The 21,828-nt window shown below is 50.8% G+C and overlaps 1 protein-coding gene across 2 annotated transcripts in view; it reads left to right on the forward strand.

Moving 5' to 3' along the window:
- ANAPC2 (anaphase promoting complex subunit 2) overlaps window positions 1-21,828 on the forward strand; it is a 346,730-nt gene that overhangs the window by 273,621 nt on the left and 51,281 nt on the right. For both annotated transcript variants that reach the window (XR_015295865.1, XM_086921245.1), the window contains exon 9: window positions 12,568-12,643. Coding sequence is in view for 1 of the 2 variants with exons in the window: in XM_086921245.1 (XP_086777371.1) it covers window positions 12,568-12,643 (76 nt within the window). In the remaining variant the exon portion in view is untranslated. The remainder of the gene's footprint in view (window positions 1-12,567; window positions 12,644-21,828) is intronic.

A 21,828-nucleotide genomic window follows, 5' to 3' on the forward strand; every position in this document is an offset into this window, starting at 1 on the left:
TCCCCACAGCTGAGCGATGTTTCTTTTTGCCACCATCACTCAGACAGGATTTAGGCCAGGAAGCAGAACTGAAACCACATTGTTAGTGCCTACTGAAAAGGATAGAGATGGCACAGCGGCCGAGTTCATTCTGGATCGCAGTGCTGCTTTCGGTACTGTCTACCATCGCATCCTGACCCAAAGGTTTGAAAACTGACATTTGTGGCTCTGCCCTTAAATGGCTCAAAGCTGTTTTGAGTAACAGACTCTTTCAGCTCCGTGACGGTTCCTGTCTCTCAGCAACTTTTGCCATCAAATGCGGAGTCCCACAGGGCTCTTCTTAAAGTCCCACCCTCTTTATTGTTTATGTCCTCGCGCTGGCTAGCAAAGTACAAGCCCACTTCCTGGATCTTATATCCTATGCTGATGATACTCAGTTGATCCTTGCACTTACCCCTGACTCGCAGCAGGCATCTAGTGATTTAAATGCCTGTCTTAAGGAAGTAACCACCATGGATGTCAGACAGTAGCCTCAAACTGAACAGCAGGAAGACTGATGTGTTGATTGTCTGTAACATATCCTGTTGGGTACAACTGTTCTGGCCACAGTGCCTTGGGGAACGACCAGTACCAGCAGCTGCAGTAAAAAGCCTAGTTTTTTAGCTGGACAGTAAATGTACTTTGGAAATACAAGCCACAAAAACTTTCCGCTACCTGTTTTTAACTACTGCGAACATTAAGGAAGGTTATGCAGTGGCTGCCACTCTTATCCAAAAGAGTGGTTATACAGGGAGTAATTAACTCTTGCCTTGACTACGGCAATTCACTATATCTGGGAAGCCCTCAATATGTCCTAAAATGTCTACAAACCATTCAGATTGCTGCAGCACATCTACTTTTCAAGCTTCCCAAATATCACTCTGCAGCTCCAGTGTTGGCTGCTTTACACTGGCTTCCGATACAAAAGAAAATCCAGTTCAAAGCCTTCTATTATGAACTCCTCTCTGCTGTCCATTCCTACGGTCAAAAAGGCCATATGTGGTGGCTGCTCTTTTGCTTTTTGACAGGCTGTGGAATGACCTCCCTCATAATCTAAGGCGGGTCCAGTAAGAAATCCGTTCCAGGAAACTCTTAGACACATCTATTCTAACCGTGGCATGGTTTGGCAAGGCCTTGCAGGTGTGCCTGTCCTAGCACCGGGAGGCCTTTAGGGGTAGCTCTGCACTATACAAGACATCTTAAATAGATTTGAATAGAATTTCTGTGCTGTCCTATACTGTTCTCAGTAGAAGATACTGCTACAGTTGGTGGTGGCAATTCTGGAAACCGAATAGTGCAGGGTTGTGGCTGCTGCAAAGCTCACAGATGACAACGTTTGTGAGGTGCCTAAAAGCTGGATATTCCCGATTATTCCCTTGGTAAACCTCCCCCAGTTTTGATGGAGGTTAGATGGTGTTCCTCTTCCTTCTGTTTTCTGAGCTTGTTGACTTCCTTGGCCTTGATGATGTTGTAGTATTTATTGGCAAAGCCTCAGTGATGAAGATCTCAGTGGCGATGTCTTTGGTGTCATGGAAGCCTACCTCAGCGTATAGATCTGAAAAGTTAATCATACATACTGTAAATTCATCCTTTCAAGAGTTTATTCTGCCATAGATTGTACACTGCATAGAATGGCGCCTGACATAACAGCTGACCAGGCAGCAGAGTAAAGATTCCCATTTGTTAGAAAAGCAAATGCAAAGCTGCTACTTCTACAAAAAGAGCTTCATGGCCAATGGCCTAAGACATCAAGCGAAGACTAAAATGTCAAGAAAAAAGTGATAGAAGAATAAAAAAATCCTTGATTACAAGGCAGAATACAGTAACTGCCTCCGACTCGAGAATCATTAGTGGTGTAATGCCAAAATACTCATCTCTGAAGGCTAAAGTATAATAGGTAGTTTGTTTTCGTTTTTTAAGAGTTTTAAATGAAATTTTACAGTCATAAGTACTTCAATGCATCTGCATGTAATTGTGATTGATTTTGATTTAAAATGATTGAAATTTAGCCAGTTGTATGTATCTTTTTTTGGGGGAGTTTTATTAGAAAATTTACATAATCCTAGTTTTTAAAATGTGTTCTGAGATTCAGCACCAAGATGGAGACATTGACGTTCTAGTGATGGAGAACTAGGATTCTAGAAAGTAATGTTTCCTTTCTTCATATGTTATTAATGTGGCAATGGAAATCGGGCCATGCGGTGGTCTCAATCAATCAATCATGACATTTGTATAGCGCACTACTTACCCGGAAGGGTCTCAAGGCGTTGGGGGGAGAGGGGTCCGTTACTGCTCGAAGAGCCAGGTCTTGAGTTGCTTCCTGAAGGAGAGATGGTCCTGGGTTAGCCGAAGGTGGATGGGGAGGGAGTTCCATGTCTTGGCCGCCAGGTAGGAGAAGGATCTTCCTCCGGCGGTGGCTCTGTGGATGCGTGGAACGGCGGCGATGGCGAGGCTGGTCGACCGCAGCTGGCGGGTGGGCGTGTAGAAGGTCAGGCGGTTGTTGAGGTACTTGGGGCCCAGGTCGTGGAGAGCCTTGTGTGCGTGGGTGAGGAGTCTGAACATGATCCTCTTACTGACTGGGAGCCAGTGCAGGTCTCTCAGGTGGCCGGAGATGTGGCTGTGTCGGGAGATGTCCAGGACGAGTCGTGCGGAGGCGTTCTGGATTCGTTGGAGTCTTTTCTGAAGTTTGGCTGTGGTTCAGGCGTAGAGGGTGTTTCCGTAGTCCAGTCGGCTGGTGACGAGTGCCTGGGTGACCGTCTTCCTGGTTTCGGTGGGGATCCATCAGAAGATCTTTCGGAGCATGCGCATGGTGTTGAAGCACGATGATGAGACGGCGTTGACTTGTCTGGTCATCGAGAGGGAGGAGTCCAGGATGAAGCTCAGGTTTCGTGAGTGGTCCGTTGGCTTGGGAGTGGTGCTCAGGGCAGGGGGCCACCAGGAGTCGTCCCAGGCGGAGGGTGATGACCCCATGATGAGGACTTCCGTCTTGTCTGAGTTCAGTTTCAGGCGGCTGTTCTTCATCCACTCTGCAACGTCTTTCATCCCTTCGTGTAGGCTGGTTCTGGCGGTGGCTGGGTCGTTGGTGAGGGAGAGGATCAGCTGGGGGTCGTCGGCGTAGGAGATTATGTTGAGGTTGTGTTAGCGTGCGATGGCTGCGAGGGGGTTCATGTAGACGTTGAAGAGGTTGGGGCTGAGCGATGATCCTTGTGGTACGCCGCAGATGACTTCGGTGGCCTCGGATCTGAACGGGGGGAGGCGGACTCTCTGGGTTCTTCCGGCGAGGAACGAGATGATCCACTCCAGTGCCTCCTCTTGGATTCCGATTTTGCTGAGGCGCTGCACTAGGGTTCGGTGGCAGACCGTGTCGAACGCTGCGGAGAGGTTCAGGAGGATGAGGGCCGCTGTTTCCCCGTTGTCGAGCAGGGATCCGATGTCGTCAGTGGCTGCGATGCGGGCGGTCTCGGTGCTGTGGTTGGCTCGGAAGCCGGACTGTGAGTGGTCGAGGTATTTGTTCGTCTCGAGGAAGGTGGCAAGCTGTCTGTTGACGGTCTTCTCGATGACTTTGGCAGGAAAAGGGAGGAGCGAGATGGGGCGGAAGTTCTTGAGGTCGGTGGGGTCCGCTGTTGGTTTCTTCAGGAGGGTGCTGAGCTCGGCATGCTTCCAGCTTTCCGGGAAGGTGGCGGTGTTGAAGGAGGCGTTGATGATGTCCCGGAGTTGGGGTGCGATGATGGAGTCAGCCTTGTTGAAGATGTGGTGGGGGCAGGGGTCGGTTGGGGATCCAGAGTGGATGGTGTTCATCGTGTGGGCGGTGTCTTCAGTGCTGACCGGGGTCCAGGCGCAGAGATTGGTGGTGGGGGGGGCGTTGGTTCGGTGGTTGGGTGCGTGGTTGGTGCGCCGAAGCTGTTGTGTATTTTGGCGATCTTGCGGTGGAAGAACGAGGCGAGTGAGTCGTTGTTTCCGGCGCTGGGGTTGGAGAGCTCTTTGACGATGCTGAAGAGTTCCTTGCTGTTGTGGGCGTTGTTGTTGGGATGTTCTTTGAATGCTGTCTTCTTGGTGGTGCGGATCAGCTGGTGGTGTTTGCGGGTGGCGTGCTTGAGGGCAGTCATGTTGTCTGTGGTCTGGTCGTTGCGCCAGGCTTTCTCGAGGGTGCAGCAGTTCTTCTTGGAGTTCTTGAGTACGTCGGTGAACCAAGAGGCTTTCTTGCTGCCGTGTCTGCTGGGAGGGGTCTTCAGTGGTGCGAGGTTGTCTGCGCAGTTGGTGATCCACTCTGTGAGGTTGCTGGCTGCTTCGTTGTGGGTCCGTTGTGCTGGCGGGAGGGTTCTGGCTGAGGGAGGTGGTGAGCTGGTTGGCGGTGATCTTGTTCCAGTTTCTGCGAGGAACCTGTTGCTGGTGGTGGTGGGTCGTGGTTCTTCTGAAGCTGAAGTGGACCCAGCTGTGGTCAGTCCAATGAAGTCCAGTGGAGTGGCTGAAGGAGATGTACTTGCTGGAGGAGAAGACTGGTCAAGCGTGTGGCCGGCGTAGTGGGTGGGGGTGTTCACCAGTTGCTTGAGACCGAGGTTGTCCAGCAGGGTGGTGGTGTTGCTGTCCTTGTTGTTCTCCAGGTGGCAGTTGAGGTCCCCTAGGGGATGTAGTCAGCGGAGGGGAGGGCGTGCGGGCTGATGTCTTCGCTGAATTGTGTGCGAGGTCCCGGGGTCTGTAGATGAGGGTGCCTCTGAGTGTGGTTCTGGGGTTGGTGTGTATCTGGAAGTGGAGGTGTTTGGCAGCGGTGAAGGTGTCGTCGGAGCTGGTCTCGTCGGAGCTGGTCGTGATGCGGATGGTGTCCTTGTGTACAATGGCGATGCCTCCTCCAGTCTGGTTGACGCGGTCTCTCCGGGTGATCTTGTATCCGTCCGGGATGGCGATGGCGATGTCGGGCGCTGAGGAGGCGTTCATCCAATTTTCCGTGAGGAAGGCGACGTCTGGTGATGTTGTGGCGAGCAGGTTCCAGAGTTCAACGGCATGTCTGTGGACGGAGCGGGTGTTGAGCAGGATGCACTTGAGGTGGTTGCTGCTGGTGCTCGACTTGGCGGGTGCGGTGCAGGTCTGGATGCAGGTGAACTTGCAGGCTTGGCAGGTGAAGGGTCCGTGGGTGCGTTTCGGGGTGGCTCGGCAGCAGACGGGGGTTCGGCTGGCGTTGAGGGTGGCGGCGTCGTAGGTCCATCGTGTGGTCTGGCGTCGACGGGGGCCAGGGGTCCTGGCGCTGGGTGCGGTCCAGGCGCAGACGAGCTTGCCTTTGGCGCGCCTTCGGCGCACCCGCTGCGTGTTCGCCGTGCGGCCACCATATGAGGGGCTGAGAGAGGGAGGAGCAGCTGGGAGGCGGGAGCAGGATGGCGAATGGGATCGGCGGGGGAGCGGGCCGCAGGGAGCAACGGCGGAAAGCAGAGGGCGAGGTGGGAGGCGGAAGGGCACAGAAGGCAAAGGGGGAACGGGGGCAAACAAATCTCCTAAATACAGAAGGCAAAAAGATAATCTACAGAAAACAGAAGGCAAGACAATAATTAACAAAATACAGAAGGCAAAAGGGGAACGAAAAAGTCACAGGCACAGGCACAAGGTACCAGGAAAGCGGGAAACGATATGAGGCAAGAGCAGTCTGGGCGCAGAACGCGGCACAGGGAGGACCACGCGGTGGGTAGGGGGGCGACCTACCTGTTGACAGGGTCAAGGGTCGCTTCCTTTACCACCGTGCGGCCTCCATATGAGGGGCTGAGGGAGGGAGGAGCAGCTGGGAGGCGGGAGCGGGTTGGCGAATGGGATCGGCGGGGGGGCGGGGCCGCAGGGAGCAGCAGCGGGAAGCAGAGGGCGAGGCGGGAGGGCACAGAAGGCAAAGGGGGAACAGGGGAAAACAAATCTCCTAAATACAGACGACAAAAAGATAATCTACAGAATACAGAAGGAAAGACAATAATTAACAAAATACAGAAGGCAAAAGGGGAACGAAAAAGTCACAGGCACAGGCACAAGTTACCAGGAAAGCGGGAAACGATACGAGGCAAGAGCGGTCTGGGCACAGCACACGGCACAGGGAGGACCATGCGGTGGCTAGGGGGGCGACCTACCTGGTCTCACTCTAACCCAGTGGTTCTTAAATAGCTGGACATCACTTCCGTGAACAGAGCCCATTCCTTTGTTTACTCGGCGTCTTACTGCCTTTCACCATACCCTCCCCACCTTAAGGTAATTTGTGGCATCTGTCACACTTCTCTGACCGTTGGATGTCATTATCCTCCTGTCAGCTTGCAACAGTCAATTGTGAAAGATCTTAGCCAACTAAAGGGCAGGCTCCATGCATACTCGTATGTTCTTTCTGTAATCATGCTGACACAGCAGCAGATGGAGTTACCACCCTATTGATGATAGCAGCAGATGGAGTTACCACCCTATTGATGATATTGCTTACAAACCGAACAGGAAAAGGGAGCCCTGATGATAGGAAGTGCACTGGATTTACACCAGCGTTTTCTGCAGAATGATGGTTTCACCACAAGTGCCACATAATCCACCATCTGCTGCATAATTTGCAGAATTCACCAGTGAGGATGGATTAAAATGTATTAAACCAATCACCACATGTGATGCTCTGCAGGGGCATACAATTTGCAAAGTTTAACTTGTCCCCTTTCAACTGCTGTGTTTAGGTGTTAAGCTGGTACTAATGAAGTGAAACCTTTGCCTAGATGGTGTTAATGTATTTTAAAATGACAAAATAGTAAAACAGTACTGCCACAGAATGTTACATTATGCAGCATAATTTTTCTTTTCTTGCCGAATAATTAGTCTTTTATACAGAATAATTTGGTCCTCCATTGCTGTATAAATTCAGTTGCCCTTATCAAAGGCTGTAAACCTCATTGAGAAGGATACCTTAGCATAGCAGCCGTCTTCAAAGAATATTTTTCAGTCAAAACATTTTTTGTTTTGGTGTTTTGAGTCCCCAACACCGCCAGTGTCTGCTTGATTATGATACCTGTTTTTTCAAGGGCAGGAACTTTTATTTCCATGTTTAGTTGAGGAGTTTGCTTTCGTCAGACCATTGTCTCGGCCACTTTACCGGCTCACTTTCTTAAGTTTCCCTTCATATGTGATGAGGAAGTCTTGGAAGGATAAACTTGACTTTGTATCAGCCTCTTCTAGACTCAATCCATAAAGAAATGTAAACTGGGTGTTTAGATGCTTTGTAGGAAACGGAGTAAGGAGGAGAGAAAGCACTTCGAAATGGAACAGGTGGAGGTTGCTAGAGTTCCTTCTGGATGGACAGCTTCAGTAGAGTGAAGGAGCTATAATCCACCTCTTCTACCACATGTAGGTACCCTTCTTCTTTGCATTTCCCATTTTTCCTTTGACACCGCCGCCAGTCCCTTTTCTGGCCGTCATTGAAGTAAGTTTCTGCTTTCTATTTTCCGGTCCTGGGAAGACTTGGCTTGGCAGTTCGGGCTGGACTGTTCCCATGAGGAAGAGGGTCATGACTGATCTGCACATGGTTGGGTCTGAACTGGGGTGGCGAAGTGAGCTAAAGGATGACGATGAATTCAACTCAGTGTGACGGGGGGGTTCTGAAAAGTTTCAGCACTCCATCCATCATCTTCTTGTATTTGCTTTCTATTTTACTTGGACGCACCAAGAACCTTTTAAGCATCCAGCTCCTCTCTGAAATATCCTAATGTCAATGTGAAGTGTGATTTCATCCACAGACCCTGTAGAATTCTTTGCAGAATAGCTTCCACCCATTCTAACTTCAGAATATAACCTGCTGCCCCCTTGGCAATCTGGGACAATTACTGTGGAGCAGCATTGTGTTCCATTAATGCATACAGCACTCAATTTTCATTTCCAGCCTGTTTTCCGTTCGATCTTGGGGGGAAAAACATGCATAAAACAGTAAGATGTCACATAAACATAATGAACATTTGTGTCATTCAGCAAAGAAATAGCACAAAGAACACCACCACAGTGAAGATAAGTTATAGAAAGAAAAATTGGAACAACAGCAAGACATGATCACCAATGGGTCTCTCACTCCAAGAGCAAGCTCTAGCAAAGGATAATAGTTTTTTTTGTCATCCTGTATAATAGGAGCTAACAGAGGAACCTGGTCTTCCACTTGAAGAGAGATTGGATCATCTATCACCTTTGAATGCTACAATGCTTCAGCTTTAAGTCTTTACTTTAAAAGAGCTCTGGGAACCCCATCTTGAATATCCCAGTGGGTGATGTGTTTTTTTTTGCCAGAGGTTACTAACTACCAAACTGGTGAAGAAAGATGCACTTTAAAAGCATTCTGTCACTTTTAGATTTCAGTTACTTTGAAACCTTGCTTTTTAACCATCAGTCATGACCATCTGTTTCGGTAGTACTACAACGAATTGAGCCCAAATGCACTTTTTTTCCTTCCTCTCTCTATAACACCAGGTGAATAGAAGTTCGAGAAAAAATGCAAACCTTTGGTATCCGACACCTTTTTTCTTGGGGTATCCCCCCACAACATTGTTTAATAGTTTAAGGTACCAGCAAACAATCTAATGCTTTTCTTTGTACATCCTTTGGTTCACCCAGTGAAAGAGAAGGAAGATAGACCCCGTGGGAGAAGAGTTTGCCAAAATCACCACTTCCATGACTGCGCCTAACTTTCTGCTCTTTTGCTCAACTATAATCTGGCTCTTTGTCATTTAAAGGAACAATTTGTTGTGCGACTGAGCAAAAACAGATGAGATTACCTTGAGATCCTATAGGAAGGAATAGTTATCTCCTACCCATCTAATAATACAATAAACAATCTGGCAGACCGAGAATTCTGCTATTGCTTTTTTGTTGGGAAATCCTTCTGCCTCAGTGGCATCACAAACCTACTGTATGATGAGGAGATACAGGGTATGAACAATTAAGTGGAGGATGGAAAGTCAGTGGGTTTCAAGATTTTCAATGAGCCTTCCTGAATTTCCATGCCATTGCAAAATCTTTCACCCACTGTAGGATTTGCTATGCACCTATTTAGGATGGAATATTGTCAACTGTTCTCTTTCTTTGATTTATGGCAAAGGATAACAACCAAAAAACAGTGCTCCATGTATCGCTAAATATGTACAAAATAAAGTCTGCTGCTCTGCAGTAAACATGCCCTTAAGGGTGTCAAGACCAATACGCCTGCAAAGGTTAGTTCAGAAAGTGCAGTGTTTTATGCAGAAATGCAGTAGAGGTAGTTGTAACATAGCACGAGAACAAGGGCATGTGCTCCCACTACTTCTGAGTGAAAAAACTCTAATCTGAATATCGGCCAGTTTAGATCTCAAAGTATTCCAGATTTCCACCTACATTGTTATAACTCTCCTGAACTCATTGTTAACCTCTGCCCTTTCTTAATGGTATGCAAGAGGGTTTTGAAAAGATGATATGCATTGGGAATCCGATTTTTGGTTGGTAACCATCGGCATAACCACCTTCTGCATGTTGATCATACATGCAGATAATGTGAGAGCAATCAGAAATGTATTGAACACCTGTTTGGTTGCTTCCAGGGGTTATTCTCCTCATGATTAAGCTTGTTATAACACACTTACTTTGATTTTAAATTAAAAAAAACTAAAACTATCTCCAGTGCTTTCGTACTACAATGGGGAAACAATGTTCATCTTCTTTTGCACACAATACGTGGTTGTTGGTTATTTTTTTATATACATTTACATGGAATACAAATGACTGTAACTGCACTGCCCATGGTGACTAATGGCTAAGGTTCATATGTTGAGAGGGTGACCAGGACCTCATATTGAAAGATTGTAATTCTTTGAGTGATGGTCACCTAAATGTAAAAGGCACGATGAAGCGAGCCAGAGATAACAGCATTCCTGGATGTGACGTTGGAGAATGTGTACTCCAAGTGTTTAACTTCAATTCATAGGGAACAATTGTCTGTGAATGCAGGACTTCATGTTGAATCCTGTCATTCTTTGGCTTTAAAAAATAATATTCCCATCAACAAGCTCTTGACGGCTAAACAAAATGTAGTTTGATTGAAGCATTTGCTTCTGAAACAGAAACAATCACTTTGAGGTTACTTTATTAAAAGCTACCTTGAACATTATAATCAAGTATTTTCCTAATTTCATCACGACTTTTGTGATGTATGTTATTCCACACCCTTATGGTATATATTAGGTGGAGAGTTGTTATCCCTCTGAAAGCTAGAATGTGAGCATGAGTACTATCACGAATAAACATCTCAATTATACTATGGTTTGACACTTCTTGGATTACCATATGGGGCGTGACCAGGCTACCCTGTTTAAGGTTTAAATCTACAATAACAGATAAAATCCTACCTTAAGGGCAACAGCCATCATCAATGTAAACACGGATAATCGCCTGCATGACCATAAACTAACATTTCATTCAAAGAAAAAGGGAAATGGGAGAGAATGAGTCATTTTGACTTCTTCCTTAAAAGGTCAGAGCAATGTAACTTTGTTATACAAGGTAGCAGCAAGAAAGACTGGTCTAAGAATATTCTGCCCGAGTGGTGTTTAGGGGTGTCACTAAAATATTGTTTCCTTTCGTTCCTCCTATTTTGTGTGCTTGTATTGAATGTGTAGGGTTCAGAAGCATGTTTTAAGTCCGATCTAATTTTTTTATACAGTGTAAAGAATCTGGCAATATTAAAATTATATTTGATCTTTCGCTAATTGATAATGTGGCTGATTCATAAGAATCATGACCAATATGTGCTATCCCATTTACTTTTACATTTACTCACAGAAACCCTTTGATACATCAGCCCCCTTTTCTAACAAGTCAGTATTGAAAGAAGTTCAACTGCGAAAACACCACACCCAGGTTTTACATTTTCAATGGAAAGGGTAATGACTGATACGTGTTAAAAGGGTGCTGTCACCATGCACATGGGATAGTGGTTAAAACAAAACACAAGGCTTTCTACATACCAAAAAAATAGAAAGCTGCAAGACACAACACAGACACTACTGCCTGGATTCGCCATGGAAGACTGATGCTGCAGTGGGTCAGGCGGTCCTGGGCATCTATTCTCGTGAGGTAGTCATTTTCTTATCCCTTATCTCTGTTATGTCAGGGGCTACTATGAGATATAGTTATAGATTTATATATGTTTTAATTGATGTTTAGATACGAATAGTGTTTCTAATGAGAATATATGTTGATATTATATGTTTGTATATATGTATATTGTTTTTTTATTTAGATATGTTTTATTCCTCATTCTTGTCACAGTATGTTTATATTTATAATGCATACAGAGGTGTCTTCACCTAATTGCTAGGATTAAAGGAATTCTACAGCTAACTTCTCTGATTCAAGCATGTTAATCTATGAAAGATTCAATACTTGAGAACAAAACAAGTTACTTACCTGTACACTGTGGTTCTCCAGTATTGATATCTTTGATAGATTCACATACGGCCCTCCCTCCTCCCTGTTTATGCTTGCCACATCTTACCTCATGCGACTTCCACCTAAACTCACTTGTGCGTGAAATCAGAGGTATGGTGGCTCTGCTGTGGAGATGTGGTCTTGGGCTCGTCTCTGATTGGTCAAAGTTTAGACCTACATAAAAATGCTGATTAGTGTTAAAGTTTCCTTTCTTTTTTAATGGTCTTCAATGTACTTCTATAGCACTGCTTATCTAAGTACCGTGAGTCTCCCACCATGACGACGGGGAAGATTCAAGCATGTGAATCTATGAAATATATCAATACTGGAGAACCATAATGTACAGGTAAGTAACTTGTTTTTCATTCGCCATTGTGAAGAATAAAGCACATTTTATGAAGTGACATATACTTGTGCTAGAGGAAGACCCTTCTCCTACCTCCCACCAAGACCTGGGACTCCTTGCCCCTCCGACAATCCCTGTCAATCCCCGTCGCTGACCCAATTCCGGAAGGATCTCAAGACCTGGCTCTTCGACTGAACCTCCATGCCCAGACGTATCAGCAGAAACCTCCCACTTTACTGCCCCCACCCCCGACTTGAGACCCTCACGGGTGAGTAGCCGCGCTATACAAACTCCTGATTGATTGATTGAGAGTGCTATTTCTCTCTTCTCCCTACCTCCGACCACTAAAAAAACCTCCAGCTCAACTTTCTTGTGGAAATAATTTAAAGTGGTCATAATGATTCCGAGCTTGGGCACTTTTTTCTGGCAATGTGTGCTTGCCCAATGGACACACTTATCCCCCAGTATTTCTTTTGCTGAAGTTGAAGTATTGATGGTTTGACTTGGATTTTTCTCAGTGGATAAGATTATAGAAAAATTTTCATGTTAAGCTATGGACTTGATCACCACTCAAAGCTTTATTTTTCTCCATAGCTAAATTGTTGGTAAAAAGAGTTAACTCTAGCTGGTTATTCACTGTAGTGCTGTGTTAAAAAAACTCAGTCTTGTTCTTTATACCGCACATTGAGATAATTGAGGCCATTCCTTTTTTTCTATACTGAACAATTACATTAAACATAATGTGCTCTTTAATTTTGTCCCTTCAGAGAAATACGAAATGTGGAGCTGTTGAAGTTACGGTTTGGTGAAGCACAGATGCATTACTGTGAGGTGATGCTAAAGGTAAGTGTTATCTGGTAATCATAGCAATGTTTGCCTGAGAAAATCCACATTTTCTTTGCAACATAGTGCTTGAAGTATCTTCCAGTTTCAGAAGTACAGTGGTTTTCTGTGTTTGTCATGATATTGATGCCATATCATCTTTGCATACCAGCTCATGCATTTCTGGTCGAAAATTCTAACTGCAGATTCCTAACCCTGTGAATATTCCCCAGGTGTCAGACTGGATCCGGAAACTTTTGCGTCAGCAGTATCTGTGTGGCGTAGTCTGCATCCTTGGCACCAGATGTGACATTGCGGTCACCTATATGGGCGCCAGCTAGGCGCGTGGATGTCAGTTCTTTTCTTTCCACACCAGTTAATGCTGATCTGGAAAAGAGCTACCCCTCTGTCTCTTTTTGACACTTTTTTTGAAGATGTTTTCTATGTGTGTGGAAGATAACTTCTAGAAAGGTAGCGTTTAAGCCGCGTGGCGCCTGTCACCATGCCATGTCTGTTATCGACCCGCATCTTGTGTGCTTATGGTGTCTCAAGTACGACCATGACTCAGTCATGATCGGACTGCTGGGCCATGGTTTCGAAGGCTTTGAGGGAGTGGCCCCGAAAGCTGATTGCTGTCCGGCAGTCCACACCATTTAGCGCAACTCCTAGGAGGTCGCAGGTCCAGGTAGAGCAGGTCGAGGGACCGCTCCAGGAGGCCCAAGTCGTCTTCATCGCACTCTAGTTACTCTGGACATTCGGGAAGAAGTCTAGACAGACTTCACCTTGTCTGTTGAGGATTGACTAAACAAGTGAGGGACATCAACATTCCAGGCCTGATTCTGCGGACCGTGGCCAGGTCCGACTCCGCGCCTCCCACCGCGTCCGGGAGCCGGAGCGACCTCCACTCAAATAGGAGTTTTATGAAGCCATGCGGGCTGATTCCCCTGGTGCGTCTTTGGGCCTCGCAGGGTCAGAAAAGGTCCCACCAGGTTCCGCACCGCCTGCTCTGCTCCAATGGGGGTATTGTGGATCCCATCTCTGATCCGGATTGGCACTGGTCGTGCCGATGCGACCTTCCATGGCGCCAGACCTGAAGTCGATGCTCCCAGTACCATTCCCATTCGAATTCCAGGCCAGGCGGAGTCAGAAGTTACAGCTGTCCTGGTCAAGGGAGCTATAGAAAGGTTTCCGATATCAGAAGTCGGCAGTTGTTGTTGTTCCTGCTACTTTCTGATACCCAAAAAGAACGAAGGTCTTTGTCCTATCTAGATCTTTAAACTTCAGTTCACTATGCTACCTGTTGGCCTTACCAGCGCCCCTCTGGTTTTCACCAAGGTGATGGCGGTGGTTGCAGCTCATCTGCGCAGGTTAGGTTTCAGTCTTCCCTTACCTTGACGACTGGCTGTTAAAGGCGCCGTCATTCCAGAATACGGCAAACCTTCTGCATTCACTAGTGTTTACTATGAACGTGCGAAAAGTCACACCTGACTCTTTCTCAGACGTTCCCTTTCATGGGAGCTGTTCTGGACACAGTGCAGTTTCTGGCTTATCCTACCCAGCCATGAGTCGAGGATATTCAGGGTATGATACCGATATTTCAGCCTCTATCCTGGATTTAGGTGAAAATGCCTCTTAGTCTGCTTGGCCTCATGATCTCCTACATCCTGTTCGTAAACCATGCCAGATAGCGTTAGCGGGCTCTGCAGTGGGACCTGCAGTTTCAGTAGGCGCAGCATCAGGGGAATCTCTCCGATGTGGTCCAGATCTGAGAAGGAACTCCAAAGGACCTGCAGTGTGGCTTATGAACTGCCTTTGGTTCAGAGACCGACTCCTTCCCTTCCCCAGCCAGATCTTACAGTAATGACCAATGCGTCACTCCTAGGATGGGACGGCCATGTGGGAGAGGTGGAGATCAGAGGACTCGTGGAGCCTCGATTCCATCGGAAACCAATCAACTTTTTGGAGCTCCATGCGATCCGACTAGCTTTGAAAGCGTTTCTTCCCTCTGTCAAGGGAAAGCTAGTGCAGATGTTCCAGGGAACACCACTGCCATGTAGTACTGTAACTAGCAGGGCGGGTGGGGTTGTGCACAGAGACCCTGGGTCTCTGCACATTGCTGGAACAGCAGGCCATAACCCTGGTGGTTAACCAGTTGGTTGCTAGTGGTTTTCCCCTCCTGTGCAGAGCTTTGAGTTTCCCCATTGTTCATGACCAGGTCAGCTCGTCATAAGCACAGCTCCACTGTGCCTCATTTTTTTTTTTTTTTAAAGTAATTTTTATTGTAGACACACTTTACACAGGCCAATAGTTGCACATATTCAGCATCATTCACAGTGCTACAGTCAGGTTCATCCTCTTCTCGTGTACACAGCCTGCAGGCCCACATCCCGGGGGCCGGGCGGCGGCAGTAAATTCGCACCCCCATGCCTGGTTGCTCTTCCTCAGGAGTATGGACTCGGATTTGTGTGTGCCTACTTTTCCGTCCTCGCCTAATGAAACCCCGAACTCCCCCCCCCCCCCCCCCAACTTGCCCCTCAGTCCCAAAACCCCTTATCCCTCCCCCCCCCTGTCCCCTCCTCCCCCCCCATCATCCGCTCGGGAACCTCCTGTTGTGTAACTCTAACCTCGGGTTCCAGGCTTTCTCCTCCATCGGTCCTTTTACACTAGATTATTGTACTATGCTGACCCCTGCCACGTCTAGGTCCTCCCCGTCATCCGCTATCCCACTATCCCTGAGGCCTTGTACCATTACCTCCCAGGCCGTTGCTTGTTCTAGCGCTCTCTCATTAGCTGTTCTGCGCGCCATCTGATACCTATGCGTGCTATCACAGGCCGCCCACTTCAGGAATTCGTTGTACCACCTCCTATATGTCGGGCTCGCCCTAGCCTTCCAGTTTCTGGTTATCTCACGCTTGGCTACCATTAAACCCATATCTATGAACTTGCTCGAGAGCCTGTTTTTGGGGGTGTGTGGAAACCAATGCAGGATGCACGCCGCTGCATCAAAGTCAACAGTCCGGTCCGTCACCTCGTTCATGGATTCACCCACGGCTCGCCAATAGTCTGACAGGGCCGGGCATGACCAGAGCATATGCACCAGCTCGGCTCCATCTGCCGCGCAGCGGGGGCATCTCGCTTCAGTCGCGCCAAAGTACCTCAGGATTCTCCCAGGGGTCATGTACGCCCTGTGCAGTATGTAATAATGGATAACTTGGAAACGAGCGTTCCTCGTGCTATTACGCGCCCTCCGCACCAGCTGTGCCCACGTCGTGTCCGGGATGGGTTTACCGAGGTCAGTTTCCCATTTGAGTTTCAGTGCATCGAGAGGCGGCAGGTGCTCGTGGAGCATTCTGTTGTATAAGCAAGATACCGCTTTCACCGTTCCCGCCGCCATCATGGTGTATTGGCACGCCATGGCCGTCTCCGGCTCCGCCAGTCCCAGTCCCCAGTGCTTCTGCATTGCTCTCGTCACAGCTGCATGTAGGAGATAGCCCCCGCTTGGGAGGTCAAAGCGTTCCTGGAGGGCCGAGTACGGGAGGAGCTCCCCGTTTTCAAAGAGGTCCCCTACCACCTGTATGCCTACCTCCTCCCACTGCTGCAGGCGGGACCAATCGCCTCCATGGGGCAATGCTGTCAGCATGCCCAGTGGCATCTCCGGGGCGTAGGGGTGCTGAATCCCTGCCCGCTTCTGTGCCCTGTTCCAGCAACGCCGAAATGTATCCTGTTCAAGGGATAGATCCCGGGTGGCGAGTTTCTGTCCTAGCGCGATATAGGCTAGTATGTGTCGTGGCGTGCCCCGCAGTCGTTTATCCTCCGGGCCTCGGTAAACCCGAGCTACCTCCTGCGTGAAGATCTGCAATTGGGCAGCGAGATAATAGAGCTCGTAGTCTGGGAACGCCAAGCCGCCCTCATCTTTCGGGCGGGTGAGTGTCGCCAGCGCCACTCTGCATCTACCCGTCCCCCATAGGAATGAAGTGAGCTGGGAGCGAAGTCGGCGGAAAAAGGAGCTGGGGATCCAGATCGGAAGCGTTCGGAAGAAACATAGCAGCCGCGGGAGGGCCACCATTTTCAGCAGCGCTATCCTACCAGCTATGGATAGCGGAAGTGTGGCCCAGAACGCCATGCTACCCTTCAGCCCCCTGACGCATCTCTCCACATTGCCCTCGAATAAAGCCGTCGCTGTGTGGTAGACGTATACTCCAAGATAGTGGAGACAAGTCGGCTCCCAATGGAGCAGCGGCCTGTGTTCTGGGCGGGCCGCGTCCTCCCTCAGTGGGAAGAGGCTCGTCTTCGCCCAGTTAACTCTGAGGCCCGAGAGGTCGCCAAAACGTCCTAGCAGCTCCTCCGCCCCCTCGAGCTCAGTTGCGTCGTTGTCCAGGAACAGCAGGAGATCATCGGCGTACAGCGAGATAAACTGTCGCCCGCCATCAGTTTGCACACCTGCGAAGTATCACCCCCTGCGGGCTTCCACAGCCAGCGGTTCGATCGCTAAAGCGAACAGTAATGGGGACAGAGAGCAACCCTGCCGGGTGCCCCTCTCCACTGGGTATTGTTGGGACACCAGGGATCCAACCCGCACCCTCGCTACGGCCGCCGTGTAAAGCACTTGTGTCCACCGGATATATCCTGCGCCCAGCCCGAAACGCGCCATAACTGCATATAGATAATCCCACTCTAGGCTATCGAACGCTTTTTCTATATCGACCGAGAGGGCAAGTGGAGTTCCATTCCCCTCCCGCAGTTCTTCCATGAGCCGGATAAGCCGTCTAATGTTCAATGTCGTGTTCCGGGTAGGGATAAAGCCGTTCTGGTCCTCGTGGACCAGGGTGGTCATGTGCGGTAGGAGTCTCGATGCTAGTATAGAGCTCAAGATTTTATAGTCGGCCGTGAGCATCGACAGCGGTCTATAGGAGGCCGGACTACTACCTTCTCTGCCAGGTTTCAGTAGCGGGATGACTATCGCTTCCCGCATCGATGGGGGGAGGCGACCCGCGGTCCTTGCCTCCTTGTACACAGCCAGAAGCCGCGGCGCTAAGGCGTCAACATATTTGCCATAAAATTCGATGGGCAGGCCATCTATACCCGGCGTCTTATTACGGGCCATGGACTTAATAGCTGTTCGGATTTCCCCTAAGTCGATGTCCCTTCCCAAATCCGTCGCCTGCTCGTCTTCTAGGCGCGGTAGGGTGAGGTCATCCAGGAAAGCCTCCGCCTCCATTTCCCGGTCGCCCGGGGTGCTACTATAAAGTGTCTCGTAGTAGCGCTGAAAGCCGTCCACTATGGCCGACTGGGTGTAGGACAGATTACCCCCCTCCCCGGCAAGTTGCAAGATAGGGGAGCAGCGTTTCGTGGGGTTGGAGAGCCATGCCAACAAAGTGCCCGATCGGTCGCCTTCTACATGAGATCTCAGCATGTACGCTCGGTAATCGTAAGCCCGTAGCCTTTCCACTTCAGCCGCTACCGCCTCCCTGGCCGAGCTAACCGTGTCCTGCAGCTCCGGCCTGCCTGGTCGGCCTCTCTCCGCTGCCCTCAGCTTGGCGTCTGCCCTCTCCAGGTCGGTCAGCAGTACCCGCCTCGTGCCTACGAACTGTGTGATGCACTGCCCTCTCACTACCACTTTGAAGGCATCCCATTCCACTGCTCTAGAGCCCGTGGAGCCCTCGTTATTGGCGAAGTATTGTGTCAACCCCTCCTCCAGGGCCGCTCCGAATATCGGGTCCTCCAAAGTCTCCGGCCGGAGCCTCCAGGTTGGTACCCTAGGCTTGTCCGTCATCCAGTCTAAGTGGATTAAGAGCGGATTGTGGTCCGAGACCGTTCTCGTCAGGTATTCCGACCAGGCAACCTGCGTCAGCACGTCTCGTGTGCACAATATCGCATCCAGCCTAACGTGGAGTTCGTGTACCCCGGAGTAAAACGAGTAATCCCGGTCTGTTGAGTGCTGCGCCCTCCATGCATCAGTTAATCCCCAGCTCTCTTGCCATTCTTGTCTACCCTTAGCTACGCGGTACACCGGGGAATCTCTCAGGGGAGGGTGGGACCTATCCAGTTGCACATCCGCCACGGAGTTAAAGTCCCCTCCCATGAGTATCGGACCCACCAGGAAGTGCGCCAGTGTCCCCGACAAGCTCGCATAAAAGGTTAATTGGTCTATATTCGGGGCATATACGCTGCATAGGACTATAGCTTTACCCCGCAACCTGCCCTCCACTACCACAAATCTTCCCTCCGGATCTATCAGCTGTCTAGTCATTTGAAAAGGCGTCCCCGCCCTCACCCAGATCAGAGCGCCCCTTGCGTAGGCCGAGTAGGAGGTGTGGAAAACCTGCCCTCGCCATCTCCTCTGTAGTGCCACCCCTTCCTGCTTCGTGATGTGTGTCTCCTGTAAGAGCGCTATGTGTATCCCTCTTTCTGTAGGTAGGCGTGCACTTTATGCCTGCGCTGCATTGTGTGTAGTCCCCTCACGTTCCAGGTCATGCATTTCAAAACATTCGAGTTAGCCATTGTCCCAAAAGTCACGGTTTTTCTCCCCCTCCCTATTCACACTCCCGCGGATGATGGTCCCTCCCCGTCCCAAAACAGAACCTCCCAACTGGTCAGCCCCCAAGAAAATCAAAACCAGCGTCTGCAGAATCCCCCCATCACCAAAACCCAACTGTGGTGCTCCCCCTCCCCCCAGAACAGGCCCCAATATCAAGATACCAGACCCCATCCAAACACCCTGAACTCAGAACCCCCAGGTATTTAGTTCACAGCCGGAGCTGCAATCGCCTTAAGGGCGTGCGGAGCGAGGCCTCGCCCAAGAGGGGGCTGCATGACCCAGGCCCGCCGCTATCCCCCCACTACGGAGAACAGCGCATAATCGGTCACCCAGTGCCCGTGCCTGGAGCTAACTCTCCCGCTAAGCGGGTGGACCCCCCTCAAGGCCCAATCCCCTTACCCAACAGGTCCAAGTCAAATGTTCAGGATTTCGTCTGCTGTTTGCGGCGTCACTACCGGATCCTTGGCATCATGGACCCCCGACAGGTCCGACTCCGAGCCCGAGGCCGATATGATCGTCTCTGTGTCCGTGCCTCGTGTGGATTGAGAGCCACCCCCATTCCCAATGGTGATCACTGCTTGCAGCGCAGCTTTACGCTCGGCTTCCGTTTGTGAAGCGGTCGGTTTCCCGGCTCCGCGGCGTCGCTTGCGCAGTCTCTGCGATTGGCGCGGCCCCGCCGGCGCTCTCTCCCGTTCCCTTTCCTTCTCCTCCCGGACCTTGGTGCCGTCCGTGCCCGCTTTGTAGGATTCCCACCAGTCCCAAGCGTCTGCGGCCAGGTTGAAAAACATTGTTTTGTCGTCCACCACAATCCGGAGTCTGGCAGGGAACAGCAATGAGTATTGGATACCTTCTGTGCGCAGCTCTTTCTTGATCGACAGGAAGGAGGCCCGCTGCTTTTGCGTTTCGAACGTGAAGTCAGGGAACAGCGTAACCCTACTGTTCGCGATTTGGAACGGGCCATCGTCTCGGGCTCTTTGTAGCAGCAGGTCCCTGTCCCTGTAGTGCAGCAGTTTAGCCACTATAGGTCTCGGTGGGAGGCCTGGTTTGGGTGGTCCGGACGGGACCCGATGAGCTCTCTCCAGGGTAAAGAAGGGCGACAAGCCCTCGGGTGCCACCACAGTTCTTAGCCAGTTGTCGCAGTAGGCCAGTAGGTCCGTCCCCCCTTCGCTCTCCGGCACCCCTACGATTCGCACGTTGCTGCGACGGCTTCTGTTTTCCGCATCCTCTGCTCGACGCTCTAATACCTGAATCCGGTCTAGAGCCTCCGTGAGTTTTCCCCCAAGGGTTTTGTGGGCCGGAGCCAGGATTTTCAGGGCCCCCTCAGTCTCCGTCACTCTGTCTTTTAATTTGTCGTGGTCGGCTCGGAGCAGGCCGAGCCCCGACGCCACCTGCGCAATGTCGTTATGCAGTGCCTCTCTCGTTGCTGTGATGGCCTCCAGGATCCGATCCTGCAGCCTCTTCAGGTCCGTGGACTCCCCCACGTCTCCTTCCGCCGCTCCCGAAGCCGTCGCCTCCTCTTGCTTGCCTTTGGGCTTCCCCATAATGGCCCGCGCGTGGCCTCGGGGCTCGGTGCAGCACCCACTCGTCTCACTGCTCCGCTAGCGTGGCGCGAGCACTCACAAAGCCAGGCCACCCTCCCTGTTCAGGCACCCAGCGTTGGCAGCCAGTGTCGCCGGGTAGGGGACAGCCCCTAGGGGGTACGTGCGTGGGGCTCCAGGCCGTGAGTGGTGTGGCTTCGATTCCGCAGCGCCGCCAAGGGTAGGTTCACTCCCAGCAGACGTCCGCCACTATCCGGGGCCCAAGGCTCTCCAGCTCTCGTGGCCCTCCAGCAGGCAGTCCTAAGCACTCCCTGGCGTGCTTGCCTCCCTCGCAGTCAAACAGGGCGCTCCTGGACGTTGGGCTCCCTCTCTCAACCCCCCCTGCGTGTCGCTCTGCTTTGCGGCTCACCTCACAGTTCAGGGGGGGGAGGGGGGGAGCGTGCAGGATTCCTCCGGTGCGCCGGGCCCCAGCCGCGTCTGCCAGGCCTCAGGGTGTCCGCAGCGCTCTTCCCGCAGCCTTCCCGGGCCGCTCGCTCGCGGCCGCTCCGCTGCTCCTCGGCTCCTCCGGGAGAGAGCTCCTCAGGGCCCCGGGGGGGGGGAAAGGGGCGCCTCCTCCCCGGCTTCGGTCCTCGGCGGGTCCCGGCCGTATCCCCAGGTGTCGGCCCACAGTTTAGGCAGCCGGGCTTCTCGAGTCCGTCGCTGCGGCCGCCATTTTGGACGTTCTTACGGCTCGGCTCCGGCGGCTCTGCGGTGCGGCGGAGGTCGGTCCCCTCAGCGGCCCCTCGATCGCTCCGCTGTCGCTCCAGCGACGCCCACGCTCGGCCCGATGGCTTCCAGGCACAGCGCCGGGCTCTCCGCAGCAGCAGGCAGGATTAGTTTGGGGAATAGGCGCGGAGCTCCGGGCTCACGCCGCCATCACCCTCAGCGTGCAAGCCACGCCCCCTCCACTGTGCCTCATGACGAGCTGAGCTCGTCATGAGCAGGGAAGGGGTTAAACACCTGGCAGGTTCTCTGAATGCAAGTGCAAACTAACTCAGCCGTCTATGCCTAGGGGGATCACAAATGGAGTCCCTAGCCGGAGGTGGCGCAAGGTCTCTTTCAGCAGTGGGGAGAGCCTTGGTTAGATCTGT

Source organism: Lissotriton vulgaris, chromosome 5 (assembly GCF_964263255.1).
Source record: "Lissotriton vulgaris chromosome 5, aLisVul1.2, whole genome shotgun sequence".
Classification (NCBI taxonomy): domain Eukaryota; kingdom Metazoa; phylum Chordata; class Amphibia; order Caudata; family Salamandridae; genus Lissotriton; species Lissotriton vulgaris.